Here is a 17075-nt window from a genome sequence, read left to right on the forward strand (position 1 = left end):
TATTTGGTAAATTTTATAGATTTTTCTTCTGTTTCTTCTAAAGATGCAGTTATTATTATAGTTCTTTTTCTTTTTCTTCTAAAGGTATCCTTATATCTGTTAAATTTAAGACTAATCTTTCTTACACGAGCTGTATGATTAGGCCCTCGTCATAAATGATGTCAGCAAAATTGAAATATTTGTCATCTCTTAAGCATAGTTCGCTTACCACTTCACCCAACCTAATGTGGCTAAGTAATTGTTATAATTAATCATTAGCCTATCACCGTTAATTATGGGTTTTATACATTTACCCCTCGAGCTAATAATTAAGTCACTCCCATTTATTCAGATTTAATTGAACATGTATTAATAATTTTAATATTTATGATGTAAATTTCCAATTTTGATAGAGAAATTTAATTTAAATAAAATTTTCGTAGATATAAATTATAATTTACCCTTTATCAAATTGTCAATATCACTCCACAATTGTTTTTGTTCCTTGAGAAAACTAATTGAGCGAAGAGATTTGCTACCTACATTTAGTGCTACTTTCGACAACGACTCAACTAATTTTCTCGTCAAAGAAACCGATGGAGAAGAAGCTAAGGTATTTGGTCTATGGTTTATTATGTATTTCAATACTCAATAGATCGTGGGAGAAAATTATATATACATAAAATAAAACATCTCACTGTCTGAACTGATCACTTAATTGATCAAACCCTAATATGATTTTTACAACTGTACTCTACCCACATACAGTTAGGTGTGAAGTATAAAATAAAATAAATTAATAATAGTCTCCCCTCTCAACCAATTTTTTTGGAAATAATAGGCATAATTAAAAAAAAAAAAAAAACGTTTTGTGGCCGTCCAATTTTGAATTAACTCATCATATTATTTGATTATATTAATTATATCTATTGAATGAATATATGATCTCTATTGGTCTTGTTGGCTGAGGGCCCTCATTTCACAAGATTGGTCGGTTTGTCATCTCCATCAAATCGATGTGTACCTTTTTTCCCCCTAAAAAAACAAATTAAAAAGAAAAGAAAATTGATGTGTACACCTCAATTTCCTTCTTTCCAAAATCATAGCCAGAAAGAAATAATCTGTTGATTAGGATGTGTTAAAAAAGCCACTCTAGGATATCAGTGACAAAATTGCATCACATGTCTTACCTAATCTTTTCTTTGTTTCCATAAATGGGAAATAAATTACACTAATTTATGCATTTATATAATTGGTGGAAGCCATTTTTTACACATGGAAGAAATTAATTAAATAAACTTTTTTTTGGATAATGTAGGAAAATATGAAATTAAATAAACTGATACAGGTTAAAAAAGGAAAAGAAGTCCTAGACAAAGGTCTAGCATGCTAAAAGATGTACGACCATGTATCATGTGGCCTGCATTGTTGCAGAGAAGTCTCCCAAAGAACCTGGCATAAAAGCTCTTTCTGGAAAAAGGCTAATAGGGTAGTGTAGTAAGTATATTTTTTGGGTTCCGGAAATCTAGAATGAACTGTGATAGTTACACAGAATGAGCGTAACAGAAGCTTCACGTATGCATCTTCATCCTTAAAGTTTTTTTTTTTTTCTTTCCAACAGATGATAACTCCCTTTTAAGTTTATCAAACATTTATTTTAGACTAAGTATAGACTTAAAAAAGAATTTAATGTTTCTCGAAATAATTTTATTTTCTACATATATAAAAATATGTGAGTTCATATTTTTTTTTCACATGACCCTATATGGATTCAAACACTTTTATTTGTGTATAAGAGATAATTTTATCTCCTACAACATGAGAAATATTAATCTCTAAAAAGAATGCAGTGTAATATAAATTCATCCCCTTCGTTCTTATTAGTCCTCATGCATTTATGAAGAAAATTTACTGTGTTTTTGCTCCTTTCCACGTCTTGACTCTGAGCACGTCTTTGTCGTTGCTGTGCTTGTTTTGTCTGTGCACGTAACAATTCTCATATAACATTTTGTTTTACGCCTAATAATGTATGAACTCAAGCGTTTGTATATATGCACACTTTCCGGCACCCATTTTGACAACGACACCCATACATAACAACCACCATAACAGTGACCTCAAATGTCAACAACACATCTCTGTACATAGATAGCTCATGCTATTTAAATTTTTTATGCACTCTTTACAAGTCATAAAATAACACTTTATATTTATTATAAATGATTCAGATTTTTGCACATATTACCGTGTACATATATGCAAGAATCGTTACCCCTTTTAGATGCTACCATTGAGTCAGATCATATTCAGTGAGATTTTTATCTACCTTGCACCTAAAAAAATAAAATAATAAAAAGAAAAAACCTTAGCATTAAGTTAGAACACCCCCACTACAAAAAAATAAAAATAAAAATAAAAATAAAAAGTACACCTGTTAATTTGAATTTGTTCAAATATATACTTCACTAGGTATATGCAGGATGTACCAACATTCAAAGAGGTTGATAGAAGCTAGTCCTATTGGATTGATATGGTTAGGGCAATAATGGTAAATAGGCTTCATCCTAAGGCGATAAGGCTCATGTGTGTGTGTTGACAAATAGCAAACAATAATTGTATGATTATAGGGGAAACCTATAGTTAAATGCTAATGTCACACTACCACAAAAAAAGGAGGGGTATAAATATGAAAGAGGAAGAAAAAGATGAACAGAAAGCAACTAATATGGCCCATAAAATGTCTACTCATTAGCCCAATGACATGATCTCCATTTTCCTCCACTCTCTAATCTCCTATTCATTTCACCTTTCACCTCTCTCTTTTTTCCTTCTGGCTCTTCTATTTACAAAAACCAAACCTCTCAATCTTCATTACTCAGCATCAGAATAATGTCTACAAGTGGTAGTGGTAAGGATTTGGCAGAAGGATCAAACTCTCCAATAGATTATCAGCAACAACAGCAGAGTCCAGGGACACTTAGCCGCTATGAGTCTCAAAAGAGAAGGGATTGGAACACTTTTGGACAGTACTTGAATAACCAGAGACCCCCAATTCCACTCTCTCAGTGCAATTGCAACCATGTATTGGATTTTCTTAGGTATCTTGATCAGTTTGGGAAGACCAAAGTTCACCTTCAAGGGTGCATGTTCTATGGTCAACCAGAACCACCAGCACCCTGTACATGCCCTCTTAGACAAGCTTGGGGAAGCCTTGATGCTCTCATAGGGAGACTCAGAGCTGCTTATGAGGAAAATGGTGGATCCCCACAGACTAACCCTTTTGCAAGTGGTTCTATTCGTGTTTATCTCCGTGAGGTGAGGGATTGTCAAGCTAAGGCAAGAGGTATCCCTTACAAGAAGAAAAAGAAGAACACAAATCCAAGCAAGGGAAATGATGAATCAAGCTCCACCATTCACTTCTCTTGAAGTCACGGTAATAGATCTTATCATCAATCATAGACTGTGCTTACTTTGATGATTAACTCAATGTTGTGCTAGCTAGGATCCAGTTGTAATATTAATATTGCTTATATCATACTCTAAAACTTACTAATAAATCCATACATATGTACGTAGTAAAGTATTAATGGATTTGAATCTAGGTGATTTTGTTTATGTGAGCACGTGTACTATCAGGTCAGGACCTTGAAAGAACTCAAAAATATGGATAAATAATATCTTAATAATAACTAATTATAATTAAAACATTAGTGTACTTAAAAGTAATGTTTTTATACAGTTTCTTGCAGATTAATGAACTAGATAGCTGATCCTCATAAAAACAAGAAATTTACTTGCACGGTCTTCAATTAGATTGTGAGCACAGCTTTTGTATGTTATTAAATACCCACAAAAAATATTCGCAATGTCGTGTATTCATTAGGTTGCAAATGGAAAGATTATATTAGTCTCCCGGCTCACATACTCTCTTTAATTAAATATTAGTTACTTGCATGTTAGCTTTCCCCTATTTTTTCCCTTTTAAGATTCTGCAGATTTTGTGTCCCATGAATGTTCAAGTGAGGTGACATTCTCTTTCTTAAGTTACTAAGCATCAAATAGAGAAATGATTGAAAGCATTTGATTGATTAAGGTTTGAGGTAACGTTGAAATTACTTATCACCATATAAAATTGTTGATAATGCATCTTTTTCTAACGCTTTTCTATTTCACAATTTAATACTAACAAAGTCATGATTGGATGGAATCTATTTAGAATAAATATTGGAGAAACCTGATGCTAATTAAATATTTAATGTTTTGTTAACCTTAACAGTTCCCATCATCCTCACCTCTATGATGCCCCACTAATTGCTATTTTAATGTTGAAGATCCATGCAAAGAGGGTGATTGCATATACATGTTTTTTTTCCCCCTCCACTTTGCTTTCCTACAATGGCATGTACATTGATTAGATCATGTCGTCTAGCATATGATTCTGTGGTACATGTACAGTGGTTTTATTCCCTTCATAAAAAAGTTTTTGGTTTGAAGTGTACTTAACTATTAATAAGCTTATATTGGAGTAACTTAATGTTTGGTTAGGCAAATGCTTGAGCTTTGTGCTTCCTCCCATCACCTCACATGTTATTGTCGGCTATGTACTTAAATGAAACTTCAATAGCAATTTGAACGAGACTGATATATAACCAATTTAACCCAACAACTTAAGCTATAAAGACAATGATTTTTGTTATATTTTTATAACATCTTTCCTTCCACAAGAGTTCATTGGACTTAAAGAATAGATAATGCATCAGTCTCATACATATATTTAGAAACTTCACAATATTAATTATTTATTAATAGAATGAGAGTAGTACATATCAAATTCATGATCCCATGGTCACGAAGCTTTGATATCATGACAAATAATCATTTCAATCGAACAAGTTAAGCTGTCTGAGTAAATGCCATTACTGATTTTGTTTATATTTCTCTATCAAGATGCAAGCTTTCTTTTTTCATTACTACATTAAAATAGACTAAATATAGAAATTTTGGAGACAAGCACTTGGTTTCAAGTGATTATTCCACTCATACTAGTCAAAACTTACTGCATATATGATTCTTTAAGCATATAAATTATACATATATCTGGATTATTGAGCTGCGTAAAACTTTGGTGAGGGCTTCTTCAGCGTATATAATGCTTCCTATAATAAAACATTCATACAGAAACCATGTGTAGTTTATAGCAAAGATCAAGGGAATATTCCATTTGTACGGCTAATTGTCTCCACAGACTGTGTCAGTGACAGATGGTGGTAAGTTAGGGTTTTCTTGTTTGTATTCTGATATAAGTATGTGAAAAGTATTTGTCGGCAGCTTCATGTGCTGGGAATATGAGATTTCCGATAATATAGTACTCACACTTTCACTTGTGCTTTCTGGTTCATAGATGAAAGTGCTCTATGGATTAAAGTACCTTTATTCTTTATTCTTTTTTTTATCTTATTTCTTGCCTCATAAGTTATAGACTTGAATTAAATTTGCACACAGAGTATATATCTTTTTAAGTTTATTTTAGATGCAATATTTGAGATACCATCTTATCTAACTCATCAAACAGATCGTTGCTTGGTACTTGTACCATGTTTGAATTATTTTGCTGAACTAGGTTAAATACTGGCCCATGTAGAATTCCTATGTCCTTTTTAAAACCTTTAATAAGTAGAGAATTTATATACATGCCCCAGAACAAACAAAAGAAGTTACAGGTTATTTATTGATGGAGAAAGGATTATTATTATGGACCATGACCTTCCTAACTGTTGCCACATTTGGATATAATTGAAGCAGAAACCCTACAGTCCTTCCATTTTTCTATTTTATTTATTTTATTTGGGTAAGTAATAGTAGAATGCGGGATGGATGATTATTCCTATTTTTCATTTTTTTTGGTAAACGATGCTTATCCTTATTAAAAGGGTATTCAATCCTTGAGTTCTTTCACAAGACCTCTTGGTAACCACTGATATATATGATATATGTGAATTAGTTATTCATATGAAAATCAGTTCATCAAGGTACTTTGATTTATGGGAAAGTGTTTATACTTTTAAATGACACAAGTTAATGTCATTTCACTCTCACAAAGAGGTGGAACTCATATCTTTATTATTATTATTTTTGTCTACTTCTCTTCCCTATGATCTATCTCTTTCTTTCAATTAAAATGACACAACTTTACATCCTTTAAAATGATAACACATTTCCCCCTTTTTTTATTAGATTTATCAAGGTACTTTTCAATTACTGTAGATTTATATATATCAATGTTTTACATTGATTTCTTATCTTTTGTCTGAGTTATGGATGAACCAACAAAAGATATCTAAGATGAGATGTCGTAATGTATGCTATTTGCAAGAGATATTGTGTTTATTAACGAGACCGAAGTTGTTATTAACATTAAACTAAAATTATGAAGAAATACGTTGGAGTCTAATAGATTTAGATTAAGTTAAAAAAAAGAGGAGAAAATTGAGAGTTTGTGAATATGCTAGGATAGGAGGTACTCAAGAAAGATTTATTTAGATATCTGAAATGAATTTTGTGAAAAGAAGAGAGATTGACAAGGACCAAAGTCATAGAATTAAAGTAGGTTGGAAGAAATGTATCGAGAATTTTACATGATTGCAAAAACCCTCCAAGACTAAAGAAAAATGTTATATAATAAGAATAAGGTCTATAATGATATACATAGCTCAGAATGTTGGCTAGCACAAAAACAAAGTGAGCATAAAATAGGTGAAGCATAAATAAGAATCTATTGTTATACAAATATGGATACAATAAAAAATGAAGATATTCAATGAAAAGTTAGAATAGTACTAGTGAAAAAATTAAAAATAAAAGAACAAATATAAATTGAGATGGTTTGAACATGGTCTTCAAACACCATTAGATGCTCCAATAAAAAAGACAAAACTACTCCTTAGAGAATGACATAAAAAAGAGAAAGCTTAATCGAAACTTAAGGAAAAAAGTAAAAAAAAAAACTAGTGAGATGGGAAATATATTCGCATGCGGTTTGTTTTAGGACAAGTGAAAACAAATTATTAGCATTGCGGAGTGGTATAATTTTTTTTATTTTTTTAGTTATTTACTTACTTATTTTCATTTTTTATAATATATATTATATTTTTATCTCTTATTTATTATTTATTTATCCTTAATCTCCTTATGCTTTTATATCAGCTCGTTAACCATTAATCACAATTGTTTAAAGATAAAGGTGACATTGATGTTTGCTTCATTCGGACAAAGAAGAAATGCCTGTCTATTAAGCCATGATTAATCTCCTTGCAGGATTTAAGGTAGCATATAATCAAATTGGAGTTCTTCAGTCCATGGGAGGTTTGGTTTTTATATATTCAATCGGTACCTTTTAAAGTTTCTGTTTTGTTTACTTGGGAATTTGTAAGCTCTTAGCAGATCAAATTACTCATTATATGACCGTCAGCTATGCCTTGATTTATCCTGCATTCAAACTTAAGTTGCTTATGCACATAAATAGTTGTTTCCCTTCTGCGTGTATTTTTTGGATTGGTTCCATTGAAGTGTAAGGTGTGCTTTAATAGTTTCGGGTTCATATCCTCTTCCAAATATAGTGAACATATATATATTTTGCTTCTTCTCATGTATGTTAGAAATCAGCTAGTCTAGTCGTTTTCTTCAAGACACGAGGTTATAGTGGAGAAAGACAAGGAAAGTTTTGAGAAACTTTGTGCCCAGATAGCAATGTGATTTAATAGTGAAATTGAAGTAGGTCACACGGTCTGAAGAATATTGGTTTTATGCATATATGATATTTTCATTATTTGATATTTTATTATGAAGAGAGAATAATACAAAGGATTCAAATCACTTCTTTCATATTGAAACCTCACTAACACTGAGCAGGTGAATCAATTTATGAGAGATTGTTTTAACTTAATTAACAATCTCAAGTTAAACCTTTATATGGATAGCTTTGCCACTCATATGATCTTACCGGCTCGAATCAATTAATCGAGTAATACATGAATCGATGAATAATATTAAAAAAAAAAATCTCACTAATTTTTTTTTTATCTTTTAACTGCCATTGTTTTTTTAGTTATTAGTTATTTTTTTCCTGATATGTCATTTTTCTATTGGAGGAAAGAAAAAGGGAGAGATGGTTTGATTCCATTAATGTCATTTAAGTATTGCTAATGCGATTAGGGTGAATGGGTATTTTGGCAGAGGTCTTAAATTTTATCGATTAAGGTATGCTTTAGATTAATGTTTTGCGCGTATAATATATGTATTTACATTTACATATTGGATTATAAATTAAAATATTAAATGTTTAAAAATACTTATTAAATAGTTATCCAATTAATGTTGACGTTTAAATTGGATTATAGATTGGCTTTTATAAATACCTTCAATTTCTATTGGAAAAAGTATTTTGCTAAACAAAAGTGCATTACTTTTTTCTTTTCTTTTTTATAAACCACAGGTAGTCAGGTATCCTTCACGTGAAGCAATTATATTCAAGATGAGTCTAGAATTAAAGCTTTAAATTTCTCCCAAAAATAATACTGAGGAAGATCAATACATGCTTTAATAGACTACCTTTTAACTTGTTCTCTTTACGATAGATACATTTTTTTTATTTTTTATTTTTTTGGTAACCCAACACATATTTAAAAATATTATTTATTATTATTTTCTAATATTAGATCGGTCAAATCCTTAAATAAAAAGAGTTGCTGGTGAAGTGAATGCTTCTATGTTCAATATATCTGACATTTGATAAATAAAAATTAAAATACTTTTTTACTGTTCAGTATTGAATTGAGTTTTGAAATAGTCATTAATTTTTATTTATTTATTTAAGAGCTTTATATCTCTCCTGTAACCTGAAAGACTTTTTTTTTTTTCAGCAAAGACAAAAAGCCATGGGCCCACAGTAAAAAAAAAGGATGGTGCCGTTTTTTTATGGTGAGTGCTGGATAAAAAAAAGTCTCTTGTGTTACGGGGGAGATATAAAATCCTTTATTTAATAGTCATTAGTTTTGTTTAGTAATAAATGAAAAGGTGGAGTGGTAAAGATGCAAGTTGCATAAGTGATTGCAATTCTTCATGTGTTATTTGACTTTTTTCGGGGGGGGGGGGGGGGGGGGGGGGGGGGGGGGGGGGGGTGGGGGAATGTGAGAGGCTTTTCTTTCAATCATTAATTCGTGATACTTGAGCTGGATTTTTTCTATTTTAAGTATAATAATTAAGTTCTATAGATTTTCAACCTTAAAAAAAAAAAAAAAAATCACCCCCATTATATCCCGCTAATTAAGATAGGGTGATGACCAACGATCTTTGTGAGTAGTTTTATCCTTGCATGATCTTTCAATCACAAAGGTGTGGCTAATTGTATCACTAATCCAACCTCACCCTTTTGCAGATGACACCAATTAACAATTGATAAAGCATTGCTCTTTGAAGGGGGGAAGTAACTTAGAAAAAGAAACTGATTCTATTATTTTCATGACAATCTGATTATTTGCAAGGCTTATATACACTTCCAATTACTCAGCTAAGATATTGTACCTTACTCACAGAACTCCAACAAACTCCTATTTCTGCGGAACTAACAAAACTACTCTACAACACCTTATTACATATTACACACTAATTAATAACTAACTACATATCCTACTGACATCACGTAACATTACCCACCCCTACGAAATGGAGTTTGTTCTAAACGACATCATTGCAGCAGAGGAAGAAAAAAGAGGATAATGATCCAGAAGATCCCCTAAACCCAAACGCCATAGTTGCAGCAGAGTATGCTGCTGGGCTTCCTCCTTCAATGCTAAGCACAAGCCCATTGAGGGGTCTTCCAAAACCCTAAACCTTAAACCTTAAATTCTCATCTCCTCTATATATTCATTAGTTGTGGGTGGAGGCTAAGTCAGAGATTAAGAGAGAGATTAGAAATTTGAGAGAAAATTATTTGAGCAAAGCTTTATGTTTTGTATTTGAGAGATCTCTAGAGAGACTTTGAGTGAAATATCTCTAGGAAGGTTTGATTATCACCATTGCTGGAGAGGTTGAGTTAACTATTCTGATTATTTGTAACCATTATTTTCATAGTAGATTTTTGATCTGGACTACGTCCTGTGAGTTTTTACTTCTTCATTGGAGAAGGTTTTCCCACATTAAAACTGCTTGTATTCTCTCTCTCCTTCTCTCTCGTTTTTCGTTTTGATTTTCCGCTGCGCTGCCTGACCTGGTGAAGTTCAGGCCGAGGTATTGCCGAGATCCGAGATCCAGGATCTCATTGACTGACTTCCGCAAAAGGCCCCTGAGCCGATCTGAAAGAACCGAGTTCCCAACAGATGTTCCCTTAGACATACTTCCAAACAACCCTCAAACAGCGTCGTTGAAGATGTTTCCCCGAATAACATTGTCGCTTATGATGATCCAACCTGCATTGAATGCAAAGTGGTCAGGACTAGTTGCACTTGCTCCTTGACCAAGGATAAGAGCTCCTAGAAATTCATGCTAACAAGATCCTTCAGCACTTCCATGGTAACCAATGAAAGCACCAATGATAATGAAGGGAGAAGAAACTGATGAGGAAAAGAAACTGATTTTATTATTTTCATGACAATCTGATTGCTTTCAAGGCTTTTATATATACACTTCCAACTACTCAGCTAAGATATTATACCTTACTGTTACTGACCAAACTCCAACAAACTCCTATTTTTGTTGAACTAACAAAACTACTGTACAACACCTTATTACACATTACATACTAATTACTAACTACATATCCTATTGATTTCACTTAACAACAACTCACTGGTAACAGAGAAAAAATAGTCAGTATACAACATTTTTTTTATCGTGTATGTAAGGGACACATTTCTTAACTATACACTATTATTATTATTATTATTATTATTATATTTATTACAAGAATAAGAATAACTTTCTAACGTCATATATATATATATATATATATATATATAGGACTTTATTAGTCTCCTTTTACATAAGATAGTTATCTTATGTTGTAGAGATAAAATGAGTGGGTCCCACTATTACAAGAAAAAAGAAAAAGGTAGGGTGCGAAAATCGAAATAAGAGAAAATGAGAGAAGTTATCTTATGTGAAAGGAGAGTAATATTTTCCATATATATATATATATATATTTCGAATTTTCGGGTCCATATAAAGTCTCTAGAAAGATATTATTTTCGATAACTTGTTTCCAAATGATTGAAAAATTTGCATTTGCGATTATTTAAAGTTAGCTTGGTATTTTCTGTTTGCTTCTGTCAGTGTAAATGTATTGTATCAGTATATGTAATCAAGTTTTCACAAGATGAAAAAAATAAATCTTTCGTTCTTGAGTTCCTTGATTTCTGATAGACAGCGCTAATATATATCGTCAACTTGTTGGATTCCTATACTTCTATAGGCAAAGTTTTTTCCCTAACGATTTCTCCTCATTCAAACTTTCACTATTTCCCTCCTTTTCCAACGTTGCCCTGTTTCTTTCACATTTTCTATCTCATTGTTTTTACAGGTTCAGTGACTAAGACTGTCGGAGTATTGGAAGGGAAAAATAAAACTCGAAGAGTGTAGTGTAGGCGTAGCACAATAGAAAGAGCAAGTCAAGAAAAGGCCCAAAAGGGAGGTTAAATGGCCCATCAAGTTTATTGACTATTATACATAAAAACTCTATGATGCGTTCAATAGGCCCAAAAGGAAGGTTAAATGGCCCATCAAGTTTATTGACTACTATACATAAAAACTCTATGATACATTCAATAGGCCCAATATGTTTTTTTTTATAAACAGGCCCAATATGCTTTTACTTGTTAGTGTCTAAGTAATTGAATTTCTAAGTTACATCAGCGTATTGAACTGGTCCATAAAAAGGGATAAATATTGGTAATAGAACATGAAGAAATTACTCCAAATTCTTCCTCTAATTCCCTCTCTCTCTCCCACTGATTTGATCTTCAAAATTTTGTATTTATTTCACTCTTTGTCAATAAATAAATAAAGCCAAATTTGTATTTGTAAATATATTTAAAATTTATATATGAAAAAATTCATTCCCTATTCAGCAGAATCAGCCCAATATAAATACCCAACCTATATATATATATATAAAGAGAGAAAAATATTTCTTAAGTTACTTGAGACATATTTATCTCCGGTCAATTCAAAACTACGTCGTTTTGTTTATTTATTTCCTTATATTAATTTAGGGTTATGTTATCTCATTTTACATGAGATAAACAACTTTCCTATACACACAAAAAGGTATTGGGCCCCACCATTCTTTTTTTTTCTCTCCCTTTACCTGTGAGTCCCACTTATAATTTTATCTCTACAACATGAGATAACTTTTTTCCTACAACATAAGAAAAATATTTCCCATTAATTTATTCACCTTTGAAAGGTTTTGATTCTCATTTTCTCTTTCTTCCTTTATTATCATTAATCCATATTTGTACGGTCATGATTTAGTAGACGGAGATAAAATTTCTCAAGCATCCTGACAAACGATAAGCTCATATATATATATATATATATGTGTGTGTGTGTGGGATAAGTTATTCTGCCTACTATGCCTACCTCTCTTAACATCGTTAGATTGCAATTTCATCCAACGGTGGAGATTCGCAAGATAAAATAAACTCTTTTACCCCTTTTGTAAGAACCTGCACCGTTAAATTATGAATTTTAATAATTTAATTATGAGGTTAAGAAATAATTTCATAATTGACGTCGAATAGATATGGGAAGACTTAAATAATTATTATAAGGGCTTAATAACGCTGAAAGTCGTTTTTCTGACGAAAATTGTAGATACCCATTATGCTTCACGGTATAAATGTGTACCGATGAAGTATCCCAAAAAATTATAATAAGCACATGAATATACCTAGAAAAATATCTAGGTTGAGTAAACCAAGTTTGGAGTCATGAATATGAGTATTGATGTCAGAACTAATACCAGCTACGTGTAAAATGCGTACCGGCAAAGTGTTGCGAAAAATTATAATAAAAATATGAAAAATCCTAGAAAAATGGCTAGGTTCAGAATATGAAGTTTGAGATTAAAATAATTAGCGGAGCTATTAGAACTAATACTGGAAGATTAATCAAGTGGACCTATAAATATTAAAGGGCACAAAACCCTAGGTCAATTTTTGCTCTCTTCTACGTGGGATTTCTGATGCTCTTGGCTACACCACCTTGTCTCCACCTTCCTTCTCCATAGAAACCTTCAAGAGGCCACATTTCCTCTTGATTCCTTCACAAAAACTCCATGTGTGAGTGTGCTCAAGCCTTGGGAGATTGAAAGGCAATGCATTTCTGAGTTTTAGCTTCTGTTTGGATGAGTGTTGGGTGTTGACTTCTTATTGAGTGTTGTGGGAGCCTTTTATTTGGCATTTGTGGCTTCAAGAAGCCATCTTTTTGGTGTAAAGAATCAAACTTAAATGATTTTCGTGGCCTCACTTGTGCAGCACATTAGAGTGGTATAGTAACCACCAAGCCACCTCATTTTTTTGAGTTCAAGGGTCCTTAGGTAAACCATGATCACTTCCTTTGAAATTTCATGATTTTAACTTGTTTGAGTCATTAAAAGAGGGAACTTTGATCATTCAAGTTAAGGGTTGTTAATCTAGGCATAATAAATAATAATGAACTGCTGTTTTGAGAAAAAATCGGACCTTGGACCTTGGGGAACCTTTGGGGTCGCAGATTATGCAGAAAAATTCTGCAGAATTCTGTTCTGTCCGTGTGGTATTTACCTTTCGTATGATAATCGGTTACCATGTGAAGTAATCAATTACCCTGTTTTTGGTAATCAGCTACCATGTGCAGTAATCAATTACCCCATGTATAGTAATCGATTACCCCCTGTCAGAATGACCAGAAACCAGTTTTAATGCGTGGGAAGATTTCCATTTGGGCACGATGCCCTAGGAAGTCAGTATTACTGTTGGAAAACATTAATACCTATAATAATGGGGTTTAATGCGTGATAATTATGAATTAAAAGGGATGCAAACGAAAGAGAAGACGTTGTTTAATGGTTATGATATTGAGATTTCTGAATATTAAATTGTGTATTCATACGAACAGATTGCAATTGACGTGTTGTGAGACTGTTGGGTTGTCTGTTTTTACCAAGCCTTTGGATAGAGATTTTGGCACTACAGGTAAGCTTTCGTGTCCTCGTTTTTGCCCATTGTTGGTTCCACCATACCTAATGGAGGGATGGTTTATATACATGTTGTGTTTTGGTATGAAAATATGTGATGATTATTGATATGCTATTGAGCTGCTTTAAAAGTGCAAAAGCCATATGATATGTATGTGATGTTCCACCTAGACAGTAACCCCTGAGTATGTGGAGACATACAAGATGGTAACTTTGTGGGTGAGGTACATGCGAGGAGTTTGTACTATAGGTTGTAGACGTATATAAATCTTACCTTTTATTCTCTGACCAGTAGGATACTTACACACATGACATGGATATATGTTGCATTGCACAGATTATGAAATTATACTGCTATCCTGTTTTATAACTTATATTGCACATGTAAGTGAGCTTGGGGTGGACAAATCCTTGAGGACCCCTTGTCTTACTGAGATTTCTTTTTAGAGATCTCACCACGTGTTGGGACACATTTTCAGGTACAGGTACCTCGGGGGTTGAGACCTCTGGTGGTAGGAGGCCAGAGATGAGCTGATTATGCATGCTGTTTTTTATTATATGCCTGGATATTACTTCATGTTTTACTTTCAGTGCATTGTTATTTGATTTGAGACATTGTTTGGCTATGTGCCTTATTTGGTGAGCATGAGGGTTGTCCATGCCACATTGATGTCAGTTATGCTTTGTCTTGAGTTGTATAATGTATCAGAATATTGTTCGGTATACGTGTTGTAGTTCCGTGACTAGATATACATTTATTGAATGAGGTTATTCACTGTAGTTATTTATTGCAATTTACATACAGACGATATTTTGAAAAAGGATAAGTAATCAACTTGGTTAATTTAATATGTACATAATTGGAAAGAAAAAGTTAGCTTTCGCATTTATTTAGCTGCGCCATTACCGTATGTATGTTTAATACACCGGGTGCACACGAGGTGTTACACCTTTCTCTCTCTCTCTCTCTCTCTCTCTCTCTCTCTCTCTCTCTCACACACACACACTGTCTCCCACCCTCTCTCTCCTCTCGCCCCCTTTGACCACCATCACACTCCATCATCCCAAATCAGGACAACCGTGACACCACCGTTAAACAACTCTCCACCATGTCACTCGTCCACCACTGTCACACAACGCTTCACCATGTTATGAATAGGAGTGTTGATTCCAAAACCCTATTCACCTTCAATCTTCTTCTCCTTCCCCTTTTCTTCATCTTCTCACTCTCATCATCGTGTTGTCTTCAACCCCGCAATGAATCTGTTGTTTTTTTATGCTCCCTCTCCCAGATTATTTCATTTCTTTGTAATGTAATGAAGAATTTCAAAAAAAATAAAATAAATAAAAAGGCTAATTTTTCATAATTGTATGTTTCAGTTTGTAAAAGAGACATCAAAGCTATATTCAAATGTCTTCCGGGAGAGGGGAGGGAGGAAAGAGAGAGAGAGGGTGGGCGTTGATGAGAAAGAGAACGTTGTAAAAGGATTTGTTTTATCCCATGAATTTTCATTGTTGGATAAAATTGTAATCTAATGGTATTCAAAGGAGTAAGCAAAGTAGGCAGAAAAAGAAATAGGAAGAATAACACATTCATATATATATATGAAAAACAAGTTCAGGACAATTTCTATCTTATGCTATAAAGACAACCAATGTGGGGCCCATCAATTTTAAAATAAAAAAGAAAGAAAATGAAGCTTAGGTATCACTAGGTCAGCTCGAGAAATAATTTTTTCCAGCAACATGAGACTAACAATGCCATTGCCATATATAAATATGGCAAATTATAATCTCATGTTATATGAGATTACTCTCTCATGTTACTTTCATATAGAAAAATGTGCCTCATTTTTCTTTATGCTTTATTAATCTCATGCAATATGAGAGAACTCTCATGCAATAGAGAGAATACTTATAGTATCATAATCATAATTTGCAACAATAGTACCATAATCATAAGGAACTTTACTATGAATGTTTCTAATCATGACAACATTTTTCTCTTTATTAATCTGGGTTAAACGTTCTTATAGTATCATTGTTGTAAATTTGAACTTTTTTTGTGAGAGACAAAATATGTCAAATGAAGTGTCATTACGTAGGTCTCAAAAAATTGTGTGGAAAAAAAAATACCTAATTCGGACACTCGAGTCAAAAAGTTATGGACTTTCAAAGTTTTACAGTCAAACTGTTAACTTTATCATGCCACTTGTGGAAAGTGTCTCTCTGCAATCGGCCAGGCCCTTATAGGGCGTGTTTGAGTGCTATAGTTTTATTTTTCGTAAATTTTTATTAAAATAATATTTAATTTTTTCCCTGTTTTACTCTCTATTAAAAATCTTGTGTTATTTATCAAAAAATAAATAAAATCTTATGTTATTTCGAGTTCGAGTCACGGTGCAACTGTGTTAAACATTACACGAAGAGCTTTGCGCAATTAATGTTTTTATTGAATTGTTAATGTTAGGTGAATAAATTTATCTTTTAAAATAGCTAACGTGATTAAAAAGCAATTTTAAAAGTAAACTTTATCTTTTTTTCTGACCAATAACAAGAATTCAAATTCTTTAAACATTCTACAAGCAATGATTATATATATAATTTTTTAAAAAAAAATTATGAGCTGTAACAGAAAATTTATGTGTTTTACCATTATATAAAATATCAGTCTATCAAAGAATAAAAAATAATATATGTCATTTAAATTTTGACATAAAATTGAATTCCAAAAAGCTCAAAGAATATATGTTAAATAAAAACTTTAATATTGATAAATATTTTTAAGGAAAAAATATTTCTGCTTTTTGTTGCAGAACATTTTTGTCTGCCACATTCACATTCCATTGATATTTTCTCTCTCTCT

General features: G+C 32.4%; 1 protein-coding gene across 1 annotated transcript; it reads left to right on the forward strand.

Annotated features, from left to right (window-relative positions):
- Positions 1–2868: 2868 nt before the first annotated feature.
- On the forward strand, positions 2869–3405 carry LOC133291953 (protein LIGHT-DEPENDENT SHORT HYPOCOTYLS 10-like). Its single transcript, XM_061490312.1, has one exon. It carries the CDS (start codon positions 2869–2871, stop codon positions 3403–3405), a length of 537 nt encoding a protein of 178 aa, XP_061346296.1.
- The last annotated feature ends 13670 nt before the right edge of the window (positions 3406–17075 follow it).

The sequence above is a fragment of the Gastrolobium bilobum genome, unplaced genomic scaffold, assembly GCF_033153095.1.
Source record: "Gastrolobium bilobum isolate Gb01-03AN ecotype WA unplaced genomic scaffold, APGP_CSIRO_Gbil_v1 utg3777, whole genome shotgun sequence".
Lineage (NCBI taxonomy): Eukaryota > Viridiplantae > Streptophyta > Magnoliopsida > Fabales > Fabaceae > Gastrolobium > Gastrolobium bilobum.

Coding starts and splice junctions, on each gene's coding strand:
- LOC133291953 (XM_061490312.1), top strand. CDS start 2,869: ATGTCTACAAGTGGTAGTGGTAAGGATTTGGCAGAAGGATCAAACTCT.